The sequence below is a fragment of the Ictalurus punctatus genome, chromosome 14 (assembly GCF_001660625.3).
Source record: "Ictalurus punctatus breed USDA103 chromosome 14, Coco_2.0, whole genome shotgun sequence".
In the NCBI taxonomy this organism is placed as follows: domain Eukaryota; kingdom Metazoa; phylum Chordata; class Actinopteri; order Siluriformes; family Ictaluridae; genus Ictalurus; species Ictalurus punctatus.
The window spans coordinates 14962396-14982169 of NC_030429.2; the positions used below are offsets into that span (position 1 = coordinate 14962396).

The 19774-nt window shown below is 39.1% G+C and overlaps 1 protein-coding gene across 5 annotated transcripts in view; it reads left to right on the forward strand.

Annotated features, from left to right (window-relative positions):
• The first annotated feature begins 4 nt into the window (after positions 1 to 4).
• The window catches only part of lrrk2 (leucine-rich repeat kinase 2), a 33478-nt gene continuing 13708 nt past the window's right edge, over positions 5 to 19774 (forward strand). Inside the window, exons 1-29 of one of the 5 annotated variants that reach the window (XM_053685633.1) lie at positions 5 to 381; positions 566 to 648; positions 733 to 842; positions 2013 to 2101; positions 3265 to 3399; positions 3595 to 3729; positions 4054 to 4185; positions 4372 to 4491; positions 6346 to 6509; positions 6626 to 6702; positions 7208 to 7314; positions 7614 to 7743; positions 8850 to 8977; positions 10901 to 11028; positions 11516 to 11660; positions 11837 to 11976; positions 12067 to 12195; positions 13444 to 13608; positions 14222 to 14486; positions 16239 to 16424; positions 16536 to 16642; positions 16734 to 16809; positions 16898 to 17106; positions 17943 to 18193; positions 18289 to 18437; positions 18526 to 18619; positions 18718 to 18904; positions 19102 to 19283; positions 19495 to 19718. In XM_053685633.1, coding sequence (XP_053541608.1) covers positions 240 to 381; positions 566 to 648; positions 733 to 842; positions 2013 to 2101; positions 3265 to 3399; positions 3595 to 3729; positions 4054 to 4185; positions 4372 to 4491; positions 6346 to 6509; positions 6626 to 6702; positions 7208 to 7314; positions 7614 to 7743; positions 8850 to 8977; positions 10901 to 11028; positions 11516 to 11660; positions 11837 to 11976; positions 12067 to 12195; positions 13444 to 13608; positions 14222 to 14486; positions 16239 to 16424; positions 16536 to 16642; positions 16734 to 16809; positions 16898 to 17106; positions 17943 to 18193; positions 18289 to 18437; positions 18526 to 18619; positions 18718 to 18904; positions 19102 to 19283; positions 19495 to 19718 — 4189 coding nt within the window. In that variant the 5' untranslated portion in view covers positions 5 to 239. The remainder of the gene's footprint in view (positions 382 to 565; positions 649 to 732; positions 843 to 2012; positions 2102 to 3264; positions 3400 to 3594; positions 3730 to 4053; positions 4186 to 4371; positions 4492 to 6345; positions 6510 to 6625; positions 6703 to 7207; positions 7315 to 7613; positions 7744 to 8849; positions 8978 to 10900; positions 11029 to 11515; positions 11661 to 11836; positions 11977 to 12066; positions 12196 to 13443; positions 13609 to 14221; positions 14487 to 16238; positions 16425 to 16535; positions 16643 to 16733; positions 16810 to 16897; positions 17107 to 17942; positions 18194 to 18288; positions 18438 to 18525; positions 18620 to 18717; positions 18905 to 19101; positions 19284 to 19494; positions 19719 to 19774) is intronic. The other 4 variants (XM_053685634.1, XM_053685631.1, XM_017485032.3 and 1 more) reach the window with 4 other exon arrangements.

The window sequence follows — 19774 nt, forward strand, 5'->3', positions numbered from 1 at the left end:
TCCGAGAGACTCCCAAAATAATCGCGAAGCTTTCGGAAATAGGGAACTATGAGGTTTCCGAGCACTTTTACAAACTTTTGGCGGCTTTAGGAACTGCGCTTCGAGTCGGCGTGCTTCTACATAAGACTGTGCTTCACCGCATAATCACCTCAGCGCACTCTTTACGCTATTTGAGGGGGAAAATGTCCTAAAATACACGTGTTTAATGTCAGAAGTGCGCCAGCACGTTAGAGGACACCATGGTGAACAAGGAGGATTTGGAAAAAAGCCTGAAAAAGCTGCTCGTGCGACTGAAGAACAATTTAGAGGAGGGAAAGCAGTTGGGAACCATGGTCCAGATCATCCAGGATCTCCTGTTTTTGGCACACACAGACGAGGGTGGTAAGCGCACACCAATGCAAACAAACGGGCTGTGATTTATACTGTAGGCTTGTGTACTGTACCACATGGGTGACGGTCGCAGACATCACACTTGTTCACACAGATTGATCTATATTTGACTAAGCTTTGTGCTTTGAGAGATATTTTAGGCGTTAAAAAAAAACCCAACCCTCTGCCGTTTCAGCAGAAGAGCTGTTTAAAGACAAAAATGTCCATGAGCCACTGATGCTCCTGCTCTCATCTTGCAGCAACAGCAAACTTCAGCAGGTAAATGCCTCTGATTTCTTTCAAATGCGTTTTCTGTTAGCTTCCAACACTGTTAATGGATGAAACACTGTCATATTGATTTAGGTGGGATGGTCCCTCCTGTGCCGGTTGATGGAGATCTGTCCCCCCACCCTGGACAACCTGGTCCATCCCGCGCGAGCTGGAAAGGACTGGGAGGTTCTACGGGTGCACCAGTAAGTGTTCAGGGATTTCTATTCATAAAGATAATGTGTATCTGGGAAACAATATAGAGTAGGGATGCAACGAAATGAAAATTCTTGGCCGAAGCCGAAACCGAATATAATTTTAAAAAAATAAATAAATTGGCCGAAAGCCGAGGCTGAATACCGAACACGTTTTTTCGCGTTTTTTCCATTTATTTTGCCATTTTTTTCACCGTTGCGTAAATTAAATAGACAAAATGTGCTTTTTACTATTTTGTCCTGCTTTTCAAAGAAAAAAATCAATTACAAAAAGTACAATTTCAAAATATTTATTTAACACTGAACTTTTCATTCCAGCAGGCATAGGCTACCAACAAGGCACAATATAACTTTAAATAAATGAATTAGTAAAATAAAAATATTTGGATGTGGTCATCTTTGAGCCCCCTTGAATAGCCTATGTTGGGCCTATAACTGACTGCTGAAAGAATGTAACACTCTGTAGCCTACAACTAAAAAGTGCATTAAAAAGTGCATGGACAAGAGTGCAAAAAATGGTTCTATTCGGTTCGATACGGCTGATTATATTGGGGATATCTACCGCTCACGTCTCTGTACACCTCGCGGAGTATTATAGTAGATATAGTATAGTTAGATACGTTGTTAATGTTCTGTTCCCTTAAATAAATAGGTTTTTGCCTGCTTCCGTACTGTACTCCCTTACGTCTCGCGACGTGACAGAATACTCCGGAACAGAAACAAATCAAACGCACGTCTCCACAGTAAACAATGTCACGGTTGTCAACATCCGCCCCCTCATCTCTCCGAGCACGCTGCTGGAAGTGGAGGTCGTGAAATTCGCGCATCTCACTCTGGTTGCTAGGCTATTTGGCGCGTCATTAAACACGTCATTGTTCGGTCAAATTTATTCGGCCTTTTCACTTATTCGGCCTGCTTTTTTCGCTATTTTCGGCCGAATAATTTCAGTTGCCGAACATTCAGTGCATTCCTAATATAGAAAGTGAAAGCAGCCTTGTCTTACCTCTTTTCTCGTTGTTGTTGTCGTATTTGTTCACGAGTGGAGAAGATGAGAGTTAATAAGATTGATTTAACTCAATTCACTGTGTATTTGAGGTTTTATTTATCTGTCCTTGTGTGTGTGTGTGTGTGTGTGTGTGTGTGTGTGTGTGTGTCTTACAGGCAGATTCTAAACATGCTGACTTTGCATCAAAAAGACCTGAACGTGATAATGGTAGGGCTGCGAGCTCTAGCCTTGTTGCTGAAGTCAGGTATGCTGACTCTCTCAAGCCCCTATTATTACATATTCACATCATTAAACTACAGGATAGTTTTCACGATAAGGATCAGAATAAAGAATAATCTTGTCAAACTTGACTGACTAGAGTTTGAGCCTCTGTGTGTTTCAGAAGCCCCTCTAAATTGTGTTTATACAGAGCGTCTGACAGTTTAATAGATTTCAAATAGCTCTTAAACAAGCACTATTGATCAGGGAGAGTGGTCTGGTAATTATTTCTATCCAGAAGTAGACAGGCACTGCTGCAACTACTTTACAGCAAGGTCTATTTTAAGCTCCAGCTGCTTGCCAGGTACAGCAAAGTCACAGGCCACAGTAACAATAATGTCCATCAGTATTTCTTTATGTACCCTGCATTTAATATGTTGCACTCATTTACAGTCTTTTTGTTATGTAGACAACAGATAATGTAATTAGGTTTACTGCGAGGAGCCAAAATCTCAACATTTTCATAAAGTCAGTGAAGTATGCTATTATGTTGCTAATGAATGATATAATTATATTTTTATTTACACCGCATAATTCATTGACATTCTAGCTTGCTTCTTATTGGTGTTAAAGGTTATTATTCAGTAACTACTGTGACTTATTCAATAGCTGCAGTCAAACTAGTTTGAAAGGTATGCAGGTATGAGAGTGAGAATTGTAAGTGTGGGTTTTGTTTACCTTTTTTGCTTTTTGGAAATCCTTACTTGTGTGTGGGTACTTTGTTTGTGATCCACTTTGTTTTTCATTTACAATTTATGTTTCTGTCAGCCTTTAAAAGACTAACCAAAACTTGTAATACACTGTGTGGCATTTTCTTTATTATTTATCTTTATCAATCACACTATTTGACTGAAAAATTTGTGATTTATCCAGTAATGTTATTTATAGTACATGCACACTGTATTGAGTCTGATGAGATTTTGTAGTCACTCTGTAATATCATCTATATCAGGGGTGTCGTCTTATCCGCAAAGGGTCGGTGTGAATACAGGTTTTCATGCCATCCTTGGTTGACTCCTGCTTGATTGGAATAAAATTCTGCACCCACACCAGCCCTTTGTGGATACGATTGGACACCCCTGATCCATATGAACAAGCAGAACATACTGTAGAACCAACAACAGCGTATGTGTTATGTGTGTGTGGCAGATGAGCTGACGTTGCTGGTTCTCGAGGAGGAGATGGATGTGTTTCAGTTGGTGGTGGAGGCCATGAAGGCTTTTCCTCACAGTGAGGAGCTGCAGCTCCAGGGCTGCTCTGCTCTCTGCTTGCTACTGGAGAGAGGTGCTATTCACACTTAGTGCTGGTTAATTATTTAGCAATACTGACTCCTGAGTGGAACAGCCTGACTTGTAAACTGTTCAGTGACACCTGTGATTATTGCTGATTTAGTCTCTTAGGTGATTTGTACTATTATAGCTGTACTGCAGTGCTATTTATTGTTTTGTGTGTGTGTATTTGTGTGTGTTTACTCCCCAGTTCCAGAGGAACATAAGGTGGAGTTTATTGAGAAGAAGGATCATGCTGTGGTTCTGAATGTGCTCAGGAGGTTCAAGGACAGTGAGAGTGTGGTGTTTTCTGCACTGCAGGTTCTCATACCATTGGCTGAGCCTGGTAAGACATGGTGTATTAATGTTTTCTGTTTATCTTTTGTCTATAATCCATTTCCTGTGATGTTATGAGCATAACGTAATGGAAGGATTTACTCAAAACACATGGGTATAATGCAATAATTACATTAGTGGATTTTGGCTTGGGGTATCCGCAAAGTAATAAAATCTATTACTAACATCTGTAATATCCATTCAGGATAATTGGAACCAGTTTAAACATGTAATTACATAAAGCACTTTGATTCATACATAACAACACTGTGTGATGAGCCAAGAACCATGATAAGAATCTCACTGCATGTTTGTCTGTTTATCTTGATTCTAGCAAGCAATGTAGAGACTCTGATGTCCAAGACTGAAAAATGCTACAGTTTAGTGTGTCAGGTGGTGGAGGCGTTCTCAGAATCAGAGGCTGTACAGGAGCTGGGGTGCAGCCTGCTGCGGAAATTTACTTCAGGTGGGCAGAAGTCAAGCACAGAAATCATGACAAGAAGTGCCTTTATACTATTCATTTGGACTTGATAGTCACTGCCAGTGCAATGGTAGTCTGGTTCAACCTGCTTCTACTGTTAAGCTTAGATTTTTATCAGGGTGAATTCATTTCTCTTGTGAAGAATTTACTTTGTAAGTTTCTACGTTTCAGAAAGTTACTTCAATATCTTGGTGCTGAATGGTGTGCACAGAGTGGCAGTGAAAGCATGTCTGTCCTACCCTGACAATGGCAAGATCCAGGCTGCTGTGCTGTCCTGTCTGGCTGCACTCAGTGAGTCTTCCACTGCCGAGGAGGGTCTCATAACTATTTATGACTACAATAACATTATTAAGGAATAGTAGGGCTGGGCTATATATCGATATAATAACATGATCGTGATAAATGATTACACAATATGCTTTTCTGAGATATCGTTGGTTTGATGATGTATTTTTTTATGTTTTTAATCATTACAAATTAAATAGTACTGAATGGATGCCACTGATCTGACACAATTAAAAAAAAAAAAAACAACAACTTAATCTTCTTTGTCTTTGTAGGCATTAAAGTAACATCAAAGTCAGTTTAACAGTTTTTTGTTTATTTTACTACTGTTTTGTGGACAGTTTGTTAGCTAAATTATATATGGTGTTACGCATTGCGTATCGTAGAAATGTCCTCAAGTACAAGCACAATTCTGAAAAAGTTGGGACAGTATGGAAAATGCTAATAAAAACAAAAAGGAGTGAATTGTAAATGTACTTTAACTTGTATTTAAACAAAAAACCTGTAAAGACAAGGTATTTGATGTTTTACTTAATCAACTGCATAGTTTTTGAAGATAAACGTTTATTTTTGCATAAACAGAGAGTGTGGGTGCTAGCATGACCTGCCTGCAGTCCTGACCTGTCTCCAATTGGGAATGTGTGGTGCATTATGAAATGCAAAATAAGGCAACTAAGGCCCCGTACAGTTGCACAGCTGAAGAAATGCATAATGGATGAATGGGGGAAAATTCTCCTTGCTAAACTTAAATAAGTGTTATTAAAAGAAAAGGTGATGTTACACAGTGGTAGACACTCGACTGTCACAACTTTTTTGGAGTGTGTTTCAGTCGTCACATTTGAAATGAGTACATAAATTAAATAAAATTCACAAAGTAAAACATCAAATAATGTGTTAATAGTGTGTTTTCAATATAGTACAGGGTGAATAGAATTTTCAAATGACTCTTTTTGTTTGCTTTTTTTGGCATTTTCCATACTGTCCCAACTTTTTCGGAATTGGGGTTGTATCATGATATGGTATTTTTGTCATATCGCCCAGCCCTAAGGAATATTACTGTATTATTAGTAGTATTTGTTAACATTTCACTGATTGTGTACACATTCTCAGTTTAATGATGAATTGTTTTAGGTTGCTAATATAAGATTCATCACTTATTAATGAACTATTAAGTAAGGAATAGCAAATGATGGACCATGCTGTTGTATGAAAATAATCCACGCCATGGTGGTTTGATATGGCTTAGCGCAAAGTGGATAATTTTTGTATAATAGCACAACCTAAAGTGTGTACTTCTTATAGCTTATAGCGCTTTGCCAACAATTACAATTTTCAGTTTATTAAGGAACACACTTATTATCTTATATAGAGCGTCTATTAGACAAGTTAGTTCCTGTTATCACTTGCGTTATAGCAGTTGTATACAGCTGTTTCCTCACTAGCCTTTTTTTCTCTCTTGAAGTTAATGGGAAAAAACCAGCTTGTCATATTACAGAGAAACCAAAGAACTCAAACTTCACTGTCCTAAAGACTCTCCTGTGTCGGGAAACTTACTGAATTTTACAAAGTGTGGATACCCAAGAATACTACCATAAACGTTCCATATACGTCTCCTTTCAGAAATGTTTTCCTTTGTTTAACAACAACACTCTATTACTATAAGAACAATAATGTTTTAGGATTAGAGCATTAATGCAAACCTGTGATTTTTGTCACAGCTGTAACTACTGTTTGAGCTGCTGTGATGAAATGAATACACTTCTTCGAGAATTCAACCCTGCTGTAGTATAATCAGCAATAAACTGTTGTTCAGTTCTTAATTAAGCTGAAGTAAAGACCACCTGACTTCTGATCTGACAGCAAAGACAATCCTGGAGAATGAAGACCTCAAGAAGACATACAGTGAGGGTGAGGATGATAGAGGTAAAGAAGATGACAAGGACAACAATGATGAGGAAAGCCTGGTTTGGAGAGAGGCTTGCTGCACAGCTTTAGAGAGACATAGTGACAATGCTGAAGTGCAGGTCAGCAACGTGGCCTTTCTTTATCGCCGTTGACATGTTATGCAAACTCTTTTTATGTATATGGTATGTGATGCATATTAATTTCTTGGTCTTCCTCTTATTCTGTGTATCATCAGGAGGCTGCTTGCTGGGCATTAAACAACTTGTTGCTCTATGGCAGTGCACGCAGTATATATGAGGAACCCAACGAAAGGTGAGTGAAGAAATGACAACATATTACTCAATTGCTGTATTTCATATCTGATTTTATCCTATACAAACATAGTTTTTATTAAATGTCTTCTCTTTTTTTTAAGTCAACACACTGCAAAAAGATCAGATTAGTTCTCCTAAACCTCACGTTGTATGGATTACAGCAAACTGGAGTTTTAGTTTCAATAGACCAAACGGCATGAGGAGGAAGTCTGTAAAATTTCCACTGTGGGTGCAGAGCTTGCATGTTCTCCCCATGCTTTGGGGTTTCCTCCGGGTTTCCTCCAACAGTCCAAAGACATGAGTTGTAGACTGATTGGCATTTCCAAATTGTCTGTAGTGTGATGGGTTGGCACCCCTGTCCAGGGTGTCTCCCACCTTGTGCCCCAAGTACCCTGTGATAGGCTCAAGGCTCTCCCACGACCCTGTATCGGATAAGCGGTATGGAAAATTGATGGAAACAAATCTCTGTCTAACTGTCTCTGTTTCTCTTTCTCTGTTGATAGGCCTCCTGTGTATATACAGGTAATGACTGTGATGCTTGTGCACTCCTCAAGCTTTGGTGTGTTTCAGGCTGCTGCATCTACATTGGGCACACTCATACGCCGACATAGTAAGTTAGCACAGTCAATGTATTTAAATCTTACATTTGGCCATATTTCCTTATGAAATACTATTAATGTTAATTTTTTTATGTTTTAACAATTATTTGTGTTGTGCTTGTGTGTTGTTAGTAGTTGTTTTTTTAAACAATAATAGACGATATATGAAAGCATTTTTTGCAATCAATAAAATGCATCATAGCAGTGAATATTCCTGTATTAGAGTACAGTATTAGGCAAGTTTATGTGAATTATAATGTGTGTGTGTGTGTGTGTGTGTGTGTGCTTGTTTCTGTGTGTTTGCTCTCAGGTAAGATGAGGTCTCGGCTCCTGGCCAGTGGCATTCATTACAACATTGTGGATCTGATGAAGAGACATGCCAACTCCATCGAAGTGTGTGAGAGTGCCTGCAGGCTTCTATACACACTTTTCCAGGGAGGGTAGGAGAAGACTCATTACTTTATGTGCACTGCCCTCCCAAAGTATTGGCGCTCTTTCGTGAAAATGCAAACACAGATAAATATATAAAAAGAATAACCCATACATGGCATTTTTACATGACAAAGTATATTTAAGTTTTAACTTTAAGTGTGTTATGTGTGCTGTATGTATGCTCGTTAAAAAAATATCGGCAACCATACAATTAATACAGTGTGATACCTGCTCTGGAGATAATAACAGCACTGAGTCTAATGGAGGAGAGGTCTACTTCTCCATGCAGCTGTGTGCAGTTCTCTCTTAAAATGGTTTAAGTAGGGCACAAATCTGGAGTCTGTGCTGTTCATTTGTGTTTCTTGAACCATTTCATTGTTGATTATAATTATCTTGTTGAAAGCTCTATCACCTGGCAGAGGCAACCAGATTTTGGGCTGGTACTGATGCTATCAATTTTCAAAACAGCCCCTGAACCACCAGCCACAAAATAGCAACAAAGTGGGATATATGATACTTTTTCATGTATGCAGCCTCCTTCGCAAGACATGCTGATGTTATGCATAACCAAAAAGGTTGCTTTTGTTCTTATCTGATCTAATTGGTCTCGGTGAACATTTTGTGAGATCCTCTTTCTTGTGTTTGATAGTTGCCAATTACAGCGGGGGAAATAAGTATTGGACTCGTCAAAATTTCTTTCAGTAAATATATTTCCAATGAGGCTATTCACATGAAATAGCCTGATATTAATTTGCACAGATTATTTCAGCTGGTTCCTTGCCTTACCTTGTCTTTCTTAGCGTGTTCAATACTTTTTTCCTGTGTCATTCCACTTTATTACACATAACATTATTTATGGACTTTAATGTTATGAATTCTTATATTTCCAGATTTGTTGCGTTAATACTGATGTCTGGTGAAAATTTCATGTGAATAGCCTCATTGGAAATATATTTACTGAAAAAAATGTCGATGTGTCCAATACTTATTTCCTCCACTGTATGTTTGCTTATTTTATGAAACATAGCAATACTTCTGGAGGGCACTGTACATCCATGTTTCTCTCAGTGAATGTCATGTATTCTCATTCCTTACCACTGTCTCTGTCTGCCAGCAGGAGTGCGAGTCTGGACGAAGGGAGCATGGCTCTAGATCAGATTTTGATTGCCATGAAGGATCATAACTACCAGCCTGAGGTACAATTGGAAGGGCTGAGAGCCAGCCTGGTGCTCCTTAACCCAGGTAAGAGCCCTGATAGAGAACTTAGCCTCAGCACAGAGATTCTAGCTTACTACATAGTGCGCATAAGCAATTTTTGTCCTTAAGATTCAAGATTTTATTTGTCACATACACAATTATATACAGCATAGTGTAATCGCAATGAAATGAAAACAAATTACATTGTGTTTAGGTATTGTCATATTCCACCTGGTATATTAGTTATTTTTTCATCATTAAACTTTATACATTGGCTCAGTTTCTTTTATACCTGTGTAATGCCGAGATTATCTTGGAGTAGCAGGATGAAATGAAAGCTTTAAGCTTTAAAGTATTAAGCATTAAATGTGCATTAGTCAAGATTATTCAAAATTAGTCAAGATTGGCTCTCAGTGGTTAAGTATGTGGCTTGTAGTGTTCAGCTAGCGTTATTACAGTATTAGCAAGCATTATCTTGACAAGCACACCCAGCCATTCAACTGCTTGAACGTTATAACAGTCTAAACATGCAAAATTCAGCTGACACTGATGAAAATCTGGAAGAGTGCCTTTGCTGTCCTGTTTTTCTGTGTAATGAGGTTTTGTGCTTTTAAGCTCCAGGGATTGCATTGTATGCGTTGCTAATTAAATGATCATTCAAGTTATAAGCCTATAAATATGAAATATGGTGCATACTTTTTATGCACCAAATGTGCTTAGCCACAACTGCATTCACTGTCCTGCTTTTTTGAGCTTTAAGCTGCGGTATCAGCACTGTTCGCCTGGCAAGTCAGTCACGAGGTTCAAGTTCAAGTTAAAGTGGGTTTTATCATCAATCCTCTATATAGCTTGTGTACAGGGGAATGAAATGATATTTCTCCAGGGCCATGGTGCAACACATAATAATACAGTGGCACAGTACACAGGACTACATAAAGTGCAAATGGAAAACAGTGTGAGACGAGTACAGGACAATAAACACACTGGATCATAAATATACACAGGACAGTAAATATACAGGATAGTGCACGTTGACTGTGCATGACAACAGAACAGTGGTGTGTGGGAAAACTATTGCAACAGTTGTCTGTAAACTATTGTGTAGCAATAATAAATGTAGCAACAATATTAAGAAGCAAAAGTCATAAATAATAAAGTGTCCATTGCAGCATTATAAAGTGCAGGTATGCAGTGGTGTGGAAGAGCCATACTGGATTAGGGGTTGGAATAGTTCAGATAAGCTTTGGGAGGCTGCAGGGTGTTCAGTATTTTGACTGCCTCAGGGAATAATCTTTTCTATAGTCTGGTGGTAGTGACACGGATGCTGCGGTACGTTCTTCCAGAAGGCAGGAGGGTGAAAGTCCATGAGAGGGATGGGAGTTGTCATCCACAATGCTGGTGGTTTTGCGGATGCAGCGGTTGTTGTAAATGGCGTCGTTGGTATTTAGAGAGAGCCCACTGATCTTTTCAGCTGTTGTCACAATTCGGTGATAGGCCATTCACAGCTGCTTGATAGGCAACACTATAACACTGTGAACACTATAAAATTCAGCTCGCAATGATTTATGATAATGAAATGGTTTTATTGTGTCTACATATATTCCAGGCTATCTGTAAAAGTAAGATTTTTTTTTTTTTAAATCAACTATTGCACCTTTAAAGCCATCATTGTAAATATTTCCATTCAACTTTTATTAACACATTATATTGGTGATATTGCGTATATATATATATATATATATATATATATATATATATATATATATATATATATATATAAAATTCATTTTAGCACGTTAGCAAGTATTGAGCAATACATAACAGAGAGAGTGTTTTTCTGTGTGTCTGTTTGTGTTTGTGTGTCTGTTTATGTGTGTGTCTGTTTATCTGTGTGTCTGTTTATCTGTGTGTGTGTGTGTGTGTGTGTGTGTGTGTTGTGTCTGTGTGTGTGTGTGTGTATGTGAGCAGACCGCAGTTTGAGGGAGCATGGTGTATCCGTAGCAGATCCAGACACGTCAGATGTGTCTCTGAGAGTGCTAAAAAATCAGTGTGTGGTAGAGGAAGCTCATACTGTCTACCTCCAAGCCTTAAACAGGGTAAGGGTGAGCCAAATACTTACAATCTTCTTTTCTATTGTGGAAAAGAATATAGATAGCTTCTACACCCTAGACTGTACATATGGTGGACAAAAAGGTTGAAATGTCCTTGATTACTGTTAGTGGCTGGTTTCAGTGCAGTTATTAACCCTGCCCACATCCATATAAGTAAATTGAGTAGCAATTGTGTTCTAGCAGGTCGTGTTTTTTTTTAAACATTAATTTATTGCCTTTTTGCTAAATATGTTGTATGGAATTTATTGGATAATATTTGAAACAAGATACTTACATCAGATTTTATCAGACTTATCTTGTTCCTTCCTCCATCTCTACTGCACACACCCTGCTTTAGTTTTTACCTACTAAGCAACCTTTTGATTTGAGAATCCGTGAAACAAATCTGTTCACCATATATAAACACATTGAACTCCACACAATAACTGATTGTATAAAATGTGTGTGTGTCTGTGTGTGTTTGTGTGTGCAGTTCATCAGAAGTGAGGACATTCAGGAGTGTGGGCTTGCTGTTCTGTCTGTGCTGGCTGATTGTTCTGGAGCTGTTGATGTAATGTGCCAGCAGGGGGCAATAGACACAGTGTTGCACACACTACAGATGTTTCCTCAGAAAAGCAGTGAGTGTGTGTGATTGCCTGTGTAACTTCCTCATCAGCCCACTTTGATTAGGTTTGGCTTTGCTGGTCTTTTTAGACCTGTTGAATATCAGGATTGATAAATACCAATGATCTGTTATGACCGTTTCCGTTAATCTGCTAGACGAAGTGCAAACCATCTCCGTATTTGTGTGTAGAGATTCACTACTGGGGTTTGAGCCTCCTGTTTCAGCTCATCTCAAAAAATAAGCTGTCACGCACGATGGTGCCTGTGTTGGTGGCGGTTCTCGTCACCTCTGTGAGGCAACACAAGGGCAGTGCAGAGATGCAGCTGAAAGTGAGACACTGGAACTAGAATGAGAGTTTTCACACTTTCTGTTGACATCATCAGTGGTCTGAGGGTTTTTTTTTATTGTTTGGTCTGCAGGGTTTTCAGGTGATATGGAAACTGTTGGACACCTGCTCAGAAGCAGCGGCCGAGCTGGAGAAAGAAGGCTTTGAGAAAGACATCTTCCAACAGCTGAGGGAAAGCTCTCCTGATCATAGATATGAGCTAGTGAGTCAGTGTTTGTCAAGCTAATATATATCTACTGCATCAGTAGTGTATGTCAAGTTTTCACAGACAAGAATTTTAATGTTTCCCTTTACTGAGAAAAGAACAGAATTCCTTGACAATGTCAGGAGAAAAGGTAATGAGAGGATGTCAGTAAAGCAACTGCAGTGTAGTTTCATTTATGTTAACACCGGAGCCAGAAATTTATTTTGGTTACATTCTGGTTACAGGGTGCACGGTGGCTTAGTGGTTAGCACGTTCACCGCACACCTCCAGGTGTGGTCGGGGGTTCGATTCCCACCGTGGCCCTGTGTGTGTGGAGTTTGCATGTTCTCCCCGTGCTGCGGGGGTTTCCTCCAGGTACTCCAGTTTCCTCCCCCAGTCCAAAGACATGCATGGTAGGCTGATTGGCGAGTCCAAAGTGTCCGTAGTGTATGAATGGGTGTGTGAATGTGTAAGTGATAGTGCCCTGGGATGGATGGGCACCCTGTCCAGGGTGTACACCACCTTGTGCGCGATGCTCCCTGGGATAGGCTCCAGGTTTCCCCGTGACCCTGAAAAGGATTAAGCGGTATAGAAGATGGATGGATGGACATTCTGGTTACATTTCCCTATTGAGATTCTGTGGTATCCAATTAGATACACACATCACAATGTTACACTACAACAAATTCTTCCTTCTAGAAAAGTAGTCCCATCCTTAAAAGCATGAGCTATACTGATTTAGAATTTATTCTAAATATAAATATAACATTCGCCCTATCATGGAGAAGCACAGCCTTTCGTGGCTGGGAGCCAAGGGAGCAAAACTGGCCGTGCTCTCTGGGTGGGAGGCATGCCATACTCTCTCTCTGTCAGTCAGAGCAACACTAATCAATCATTAGATTCTGTATGAGCATTGTGGAAGAGGGCTGAGAGTACTTTCCTCCAAGTATGTTGGTACAATGTGGTTGCTGTTGCATGATGGGTAGATATGGCTAGCTGGTGGGTGGGAATTGGCAGGTGACCAAAATGGGGGATATATTTATTTTTATTACCTTTATTGCAACAGGAAACGTGTTAAAATTAATACTTGTTAGTGATAATTACACACACACAGCTACAAATGCAGTAGATAGAACTCACATTGAAAACACCAGAATGTCTTTTTAAATCTGACAGTATGTATTCATATATATTTCATATATTATACCTTGCTGTATCAGTTTCTTTCTTTCTCACATGGCATTTGTGTGTGTGTGTCTTCTACAGAAGCTAAGCTGCCTGTGTCTGTCGAAGATGGTGGTGGACAGTGAGATCCACTACCGTATACTGGAGAGGGCGTGTGAGGAAGGCAATGTCGTCATGGCCGAGTGTCTTATACAGCTGGGAACTGACGTCAATAAGAAAACCAAAACAGAGTCTCTGATATATCAGGTGACCTTACACTACATCATGTACCTTCTGGGTGATGACTGATGCATATCCTCTGAGATTTATACATTATGTTCTGTTTGGATTAAAACTGACTCTTTTACAAATATGAATTACTAAACATGAATCAATACTAAAAATAAAAATTGTAGAGTATTTTGATCTATAACATTAGTAAGTATGTTCATTAAAGAGAGCACATATAGTTTTTGTTTACTTTATATTAAAATTTTTCTGTTATATAAAAATCATATTTCTATTATAGAAATTGTATTCAGGTCATTATAAAATTATTATTATTTTTTTAAAATGACTGACCTTTTGTAAGTATGCAAATGTGATTTTAGTTGTACAGCCTTATCGCCTCAACCTCGTATTTACATGCATACCTACACAAACACGCACGGAGCTACCATCAGGAGAATTTACAGGGCTTTTGTGAGTCTGTTATGTTAAATATTATTTATATTTCTAATAACAAGTAATAATCAGAACAGTAGTAAAAGTGTAAAAGATGTTATGAGTGTATCTGGTGTGTTAGTAGGTCTCAGTGTTGTACACTTTTACATGAGAATGGAACGTGTATATCTATATACGTGTGTGTGTGTGTGTACAGGTATGTGAGCGTGGCGGATCTCTGGCTCTGGTCGAGGTGTTGGTCAGCAGTGGTGTGCATGAGCAGCAGCTGCGTGGGGCTCTAAGTGTGTGTGTGAGGAGGAGAGACGGCCCTCTGGTCATCCTCCTACTGGCTCGTCTTGGCCTGGACCTCGCCAACAGTGCCCTCTGCTTAGGAGGCTTCAGACTTGGCCATCTCGAGGCCACATGGCTTAACGCACTGCTCTCAGAACGCAGAGTTCCCTCAAATGCGCAGAAGAGGAATAGTGAGTACAGCATAAATTATGAGGTCCCAATAGATAGTGTCATATTTATGTATTTTAGTATTTATTTAGTTATTATGTGTATACTTATGTTTACTTATGTGTATATTTACCATTATAATTATTGAAGCTATCATTTCTACATTTACTTCTTTATTAAGACATTTACTGCTCTTTATGATTCCTGGACATATGACTGATCCCCAGGGTTGGGAGGGTTACTTTAAAAATGTACTCCGTTACAGGTACAAATTACTTCATGAAAAATGTAATCAGTAACGTAATCCAAGTATCACAATATGAAAATAATAAAAGTAATGTGATTACTTTTGGATTACATCAAGGTCACATATGTAAATCAAGTCAAAAGAAAAGCAATATGATATAAATACTTTTATTTAGAGCTTATGTTAGGGCTTAATATTTTTACATTTTAAGATTTGTTTTAAGAAAATAAATAAATAAATAAATAAATAAAAGATCACTTTCCCTGATGCAGGTAACATTACATCACAATAGTTAGGGTGTCCATATTCTATTTTTCCAAAAAGAGGACCCCCTCCCTTAATAGCATTCAAAACAGTGTTATTATGAATGCAGATTTTAAAACACTGAAAAAGACACATTAGCACTATTAACATCACATAAATATGTATAAATTCCTAAATTCTTTTGAATGTCCATGGAAGAAAATAAAATATTAGATACCATGAGTGTACTTTCTGCCCCTTCTGCTATCATTTACACATTTGAATGGACATGTAATAAGAAGCAATATGATAGTATGAAATTAAATATGACCTTATATGGCCATGGGCATTGTTTCGACTCAGGACAGCTGTCATTTGCTGCTATTCTCAAGCAACTGTTTGATGCCACACACAACAGCGCTTCACCTTCATGCGTTCGCTGAGAGTAGGATAATAGTTGAGAGGCAGGAATTTTGCCAATAGTTTCTGCAAGCCTTTTAGAATCGACCAATTGGTGTGCGAGAAGGTGAGAATTACAGAGAGGGGTTAAAGCAGTGCAAGCATGTGCACAAATGATGCAGTATTAGACCATGAGCACATCATAATGAAACTAAAGCCGAATCCCGGACATTTTCTCAAATTTCGAAATCCCGGCCAGATGTTTTTTTAAGGTCTGAAAAAGCGGATGTATGGTTACTCTAACAAAAGTATTTCAGAGAGTTATTTGTGTTCATTTCTACCAAATTAACTTTGTGCTAAATGTATTTGTGCATGCACCAGGAGGTTGCTCATGTGAGTCACAACTGGCAAGAGAGAACCAGGATTTTAATCAAGCAGCTGTACTGATAGTATTCCCATTTTTTACTAAATGTACCTGTAATCTGATTCATTTGTTTTTTGACGTAACTATAACAGATTACAGTTACCAGTGTTTTGTATCCTTATTACATAACAACGTTACATGTATTCCATTACTCCTCAAGCCTGCTGATCCTGAAGGCTTTAATCAAAAATCTACCTAAAAATCTATCCTGCAAGAGCAAAAATAGTGTTGTTTCTCTATTTTCAGCTTCCATAAAGAGGAACAATTCGAATTACTTGTTTGTTTTCCCATCTTATTAGTTTGTTACTGCCGCCCTGCCTCTTCCCCTCTCTGCCTGCTCACTATTTACATGTCCAAGTATCAAGCATAACTCTATCAAAGATCAAAATATGTCTACAGATATTTTAGCTGTTGTCCTCTGTGTATGTGAGTTTATTTTCTCTCTTGTTCCTATGTGTTTAGGTAAAGGGCAGTGGCTGGCAAGACAGATACAGTTCCTGCAGAAGAAGAGGAGTTATATTGGTGTTTTGGAGTCACAGAGTGTTGTGAACACTTCAGAATATTTCTCTGATGATGAGAGTGATGACTCTTTATACACATCTCTGGATGACAGCGTGTTTTGTACATTTGAAGACATGGAGAGTGACGGTAAAAGTCGCAGTTTTCACTTCAGCTGCATTTTGTGTATTGGTATTTTCAGCAATGACATACTTTATGAATACTTAGCCGACTCTCCATGTCACTTTTGCCCCTTGCTAGGAAATGATAGCCCTGCTTCAGGGAGGACCTACTGTGATTCACCAGATGATCTGAGGGGGCGCTCTAAAGTAAGGCAGCAGGAGCGAGGCAGACGTGCCATTTCAGAGGTGAGTTTGAAGCCTTGTGTCATTCAAAAACTGTGAAATATTTAATTATTGATTTTAATACTTTTGTTTTTCTTTTAATAAATTGTTTTAGGGAAGCAGTGGTGACCCTGATCTCAATGATTCCTTTAAAAAGAGACTGTCAAGCAAGAAGGGCAATACCCAAAGAGGTACAACGCTGGCTACTCCCATTAAATTGCTTGTCATGGATATTGATAATGTACTATCAGTAGGTGTTCCTTTCTTTTACATCTACAGGTCTGGTGTTTTCTGAGAGTTCCTCCGTTGGGGGATCCTTGTCAAGTGTGGACAGAGATCATATCACACTGCTAGATCTATCAGGCAATGAGCTAGACTCTCTCTCATGCTTGATGGATGATGGCACTGTCCAACAACAGCTTGAGCATCTACTACGTCTGGATTTGAGCAGCAACAGCCTAGCAGAGTTTCCCAGTGCCCTCTGTCAGGTACCTTGTATGAGGGGTGGGCAAAAGCATATTGCCCATTCATAAAAATGATAGATACAGCCCCCTCTGAAAGTATTGGAACAGCGAGGACAATTCTATTGTTTTTGCTATAGAGTGAAGACATTTGGGTTTGATATCAAAAGATGAATACGAGAGGATAGTGTTTGAACCTTTTGTTTGAACCCACCCGTCCCCCCACCCCAAGTAGTCAAAAATATTGGAACATGTGACTGATAGGTGTTTCTTGCTGCCCAGGTGTGCCCTGTTAGATTGATTGTTTAAAGAATTAATAGCGCTGAATGCCTACTCTTGGTCTGAGCCCATACTTTTGCTCACCTAAGAATTGGCTACCACCAAAAGTGCCCTGTTTTAGACGGAAATATCAGGAAATGAAAGCTGAAATTCTGATCTATCATCTCATGTTCACCTTTTGATCTCAAACCCAAATGTCTTCAGTGCATAGTGAAAATGATAGAATTGGCCTTGCTGTTCCAATACTTTTAGAGGAGACTGTGATTGCATAATAGGCTAGCTCCATTTAGTTTATTTGTTTGTTGTGTTTGTTTTTTATTGGGCATTTTATTGGACATTTTTATTTAGATTTTCCTAAATAAAGTATTTTTGTTTAATGAAACATGCAGTTGGTCAATGTTGTACTGATGGACTTACAAAGTATCTAGTAACCAAATTTATTCTGATGAGGATTTCATTATATTGTCACTAACACAATCTAGAGAAGTTTCTATCTTCATGAGTTGTAGCTCTTATGGATGTTCTGTAATTGTGTACGAGTGACAAGAATTTCAACACTTTGCAAATAATTCTCACACATTTAGAGCTTGCGAAGCCTCACTCGACTGGATCTTCAAGGCAACCAATTGCAATCACTTCCTGCTGAACTGTTGAGCCTACCCTCATTAAGCATGCTGAATGTGTCACGTAACTGTGTCGGTCCTGAGATCTGTTTGGACCCACATGTGTGCTGTCCAACGCTCCGCCAGCTGAACCTTTCTTTCAACCACATCACTGTTTTTCCATACAGTCTCAGCCAAGTCATGGAAAATCTAGAAGAACTCTCACTAGAGGGGTATGAAGGAGAATTTATAGTGATTTGATTGTTGTTATTGGTTGATGTTATTCCAACTATCACCAGTGTTCTCTTGTCTTCCTTGTCGTCCTCAGGAATCAAATCTCAGAACTCTCCCTTCCTCTCTGTCTTGCTGAAGTGAAGGTGTTTGACATTTCAAAGAATAAATTAACAACGATTTCTGATGGCTTATTGTCTGCATGCACCAAGCTGGAAACATTCAATGCCTCAGTTAACCATCTTAGTAAGCATATTTCATTCTAAAGCCCTTTGAACTTTCAATGAAAATTCAGTCTGCAGTCTGGTGTTAAATAATAAACATGTTTCTATAGGTTGTTTGTTACAACTTCCTTCTAAAATAACAACATTGAAATTATCCCAGAACAACTTTGAAAGTGTACCTGAATCAATTCTCAATCTACCAAAGTAAGTGTTATTAAATATGGTGTATAAGTACTTTACTTATATTAATTCTAAATGTGATCAAATTCTAGACATACTTGTCTGATAGCTCCTGTGTTCAGTTTGCAGTCAGTGGACATGAGGAGTAACAGTATCAGGGTTCTGCCAGGTCCAGCTGCCTGGACCAGTGCTAACTTAAGAGAGCTGATATTCAGTGAGAACCAGATCTCTGTGCTGGACCTGAGAGAACCTGTGTATAAGTGGATCCGTCTAGATAAACTGCATCTGAGTGATAACAAGCTCACCGAGGTAGCAACCGGTTTGTTTTCTTTTCACTCTTATGAGAATACAGAATAGTTTAACATTTGAGCGGTCATCAAAATTCTATTTTTTTACACATTTTTAAAGCTTAATTTCACAGCCTTGTATGTGTTTGCGGTTATATCACGTGTTCTACGTTTCCTAACATCAGCTAGGCTCTCACTGTCCCGCGCCCTTGTTGTTAGCTTCCTCGTCAGATCGGGCTGCTGGAGGAGTTGACCTCCCTGGATGTCAATGGTAATGCTGGTCTGCGATCTTTCCCTGATGAGATGGGTAAGCTGGTTCGGCTGTGGGATTTGCCCTTGGACAGATTGCAGCTACAACTGGACCTCAAACACATCGGTAACAAGACCAAAGACATTGTCAGGTCAGTCACATTGTTCTTTCATTTCCTTAGCAGAGGTGTGTGTGTTGGTCTCCTTGTCCTAAAGACAGAATTGTCACATTAGTACTTGAGGAGTATTAGGGGTACTTGCATGATTTTTTGTACTATGTTTTTGTTCTGAATTTCACAATTGGAGCTTTAAATCTAGGTTCTTGTGCTCTGGGCTTGTCTCCTTGGCTCACCTCTTGATTAGGTATTTTCAGCACCGTCTGAAGAAGGCTGTGCCATATTTCCGGATGAAGCTAATAGTTGTAGGGAATGCAGGCAGTGGGAAGACCACTCTGATCCAGCAGCTGATGAAGCTCAAGCGTTCTCAGTGGTACTTTGACACACATTCATCGAGCATCACCGTCAGAGACTGGCGCATCAGAGACCGCGATAAGAGAAACATGGTCCTGAACGTGTGGGACTTCTCAGGTTGGATGTTCAGGTGTAATAGGTCTCACTAACATTATAAAACCAGACAAAGTTCT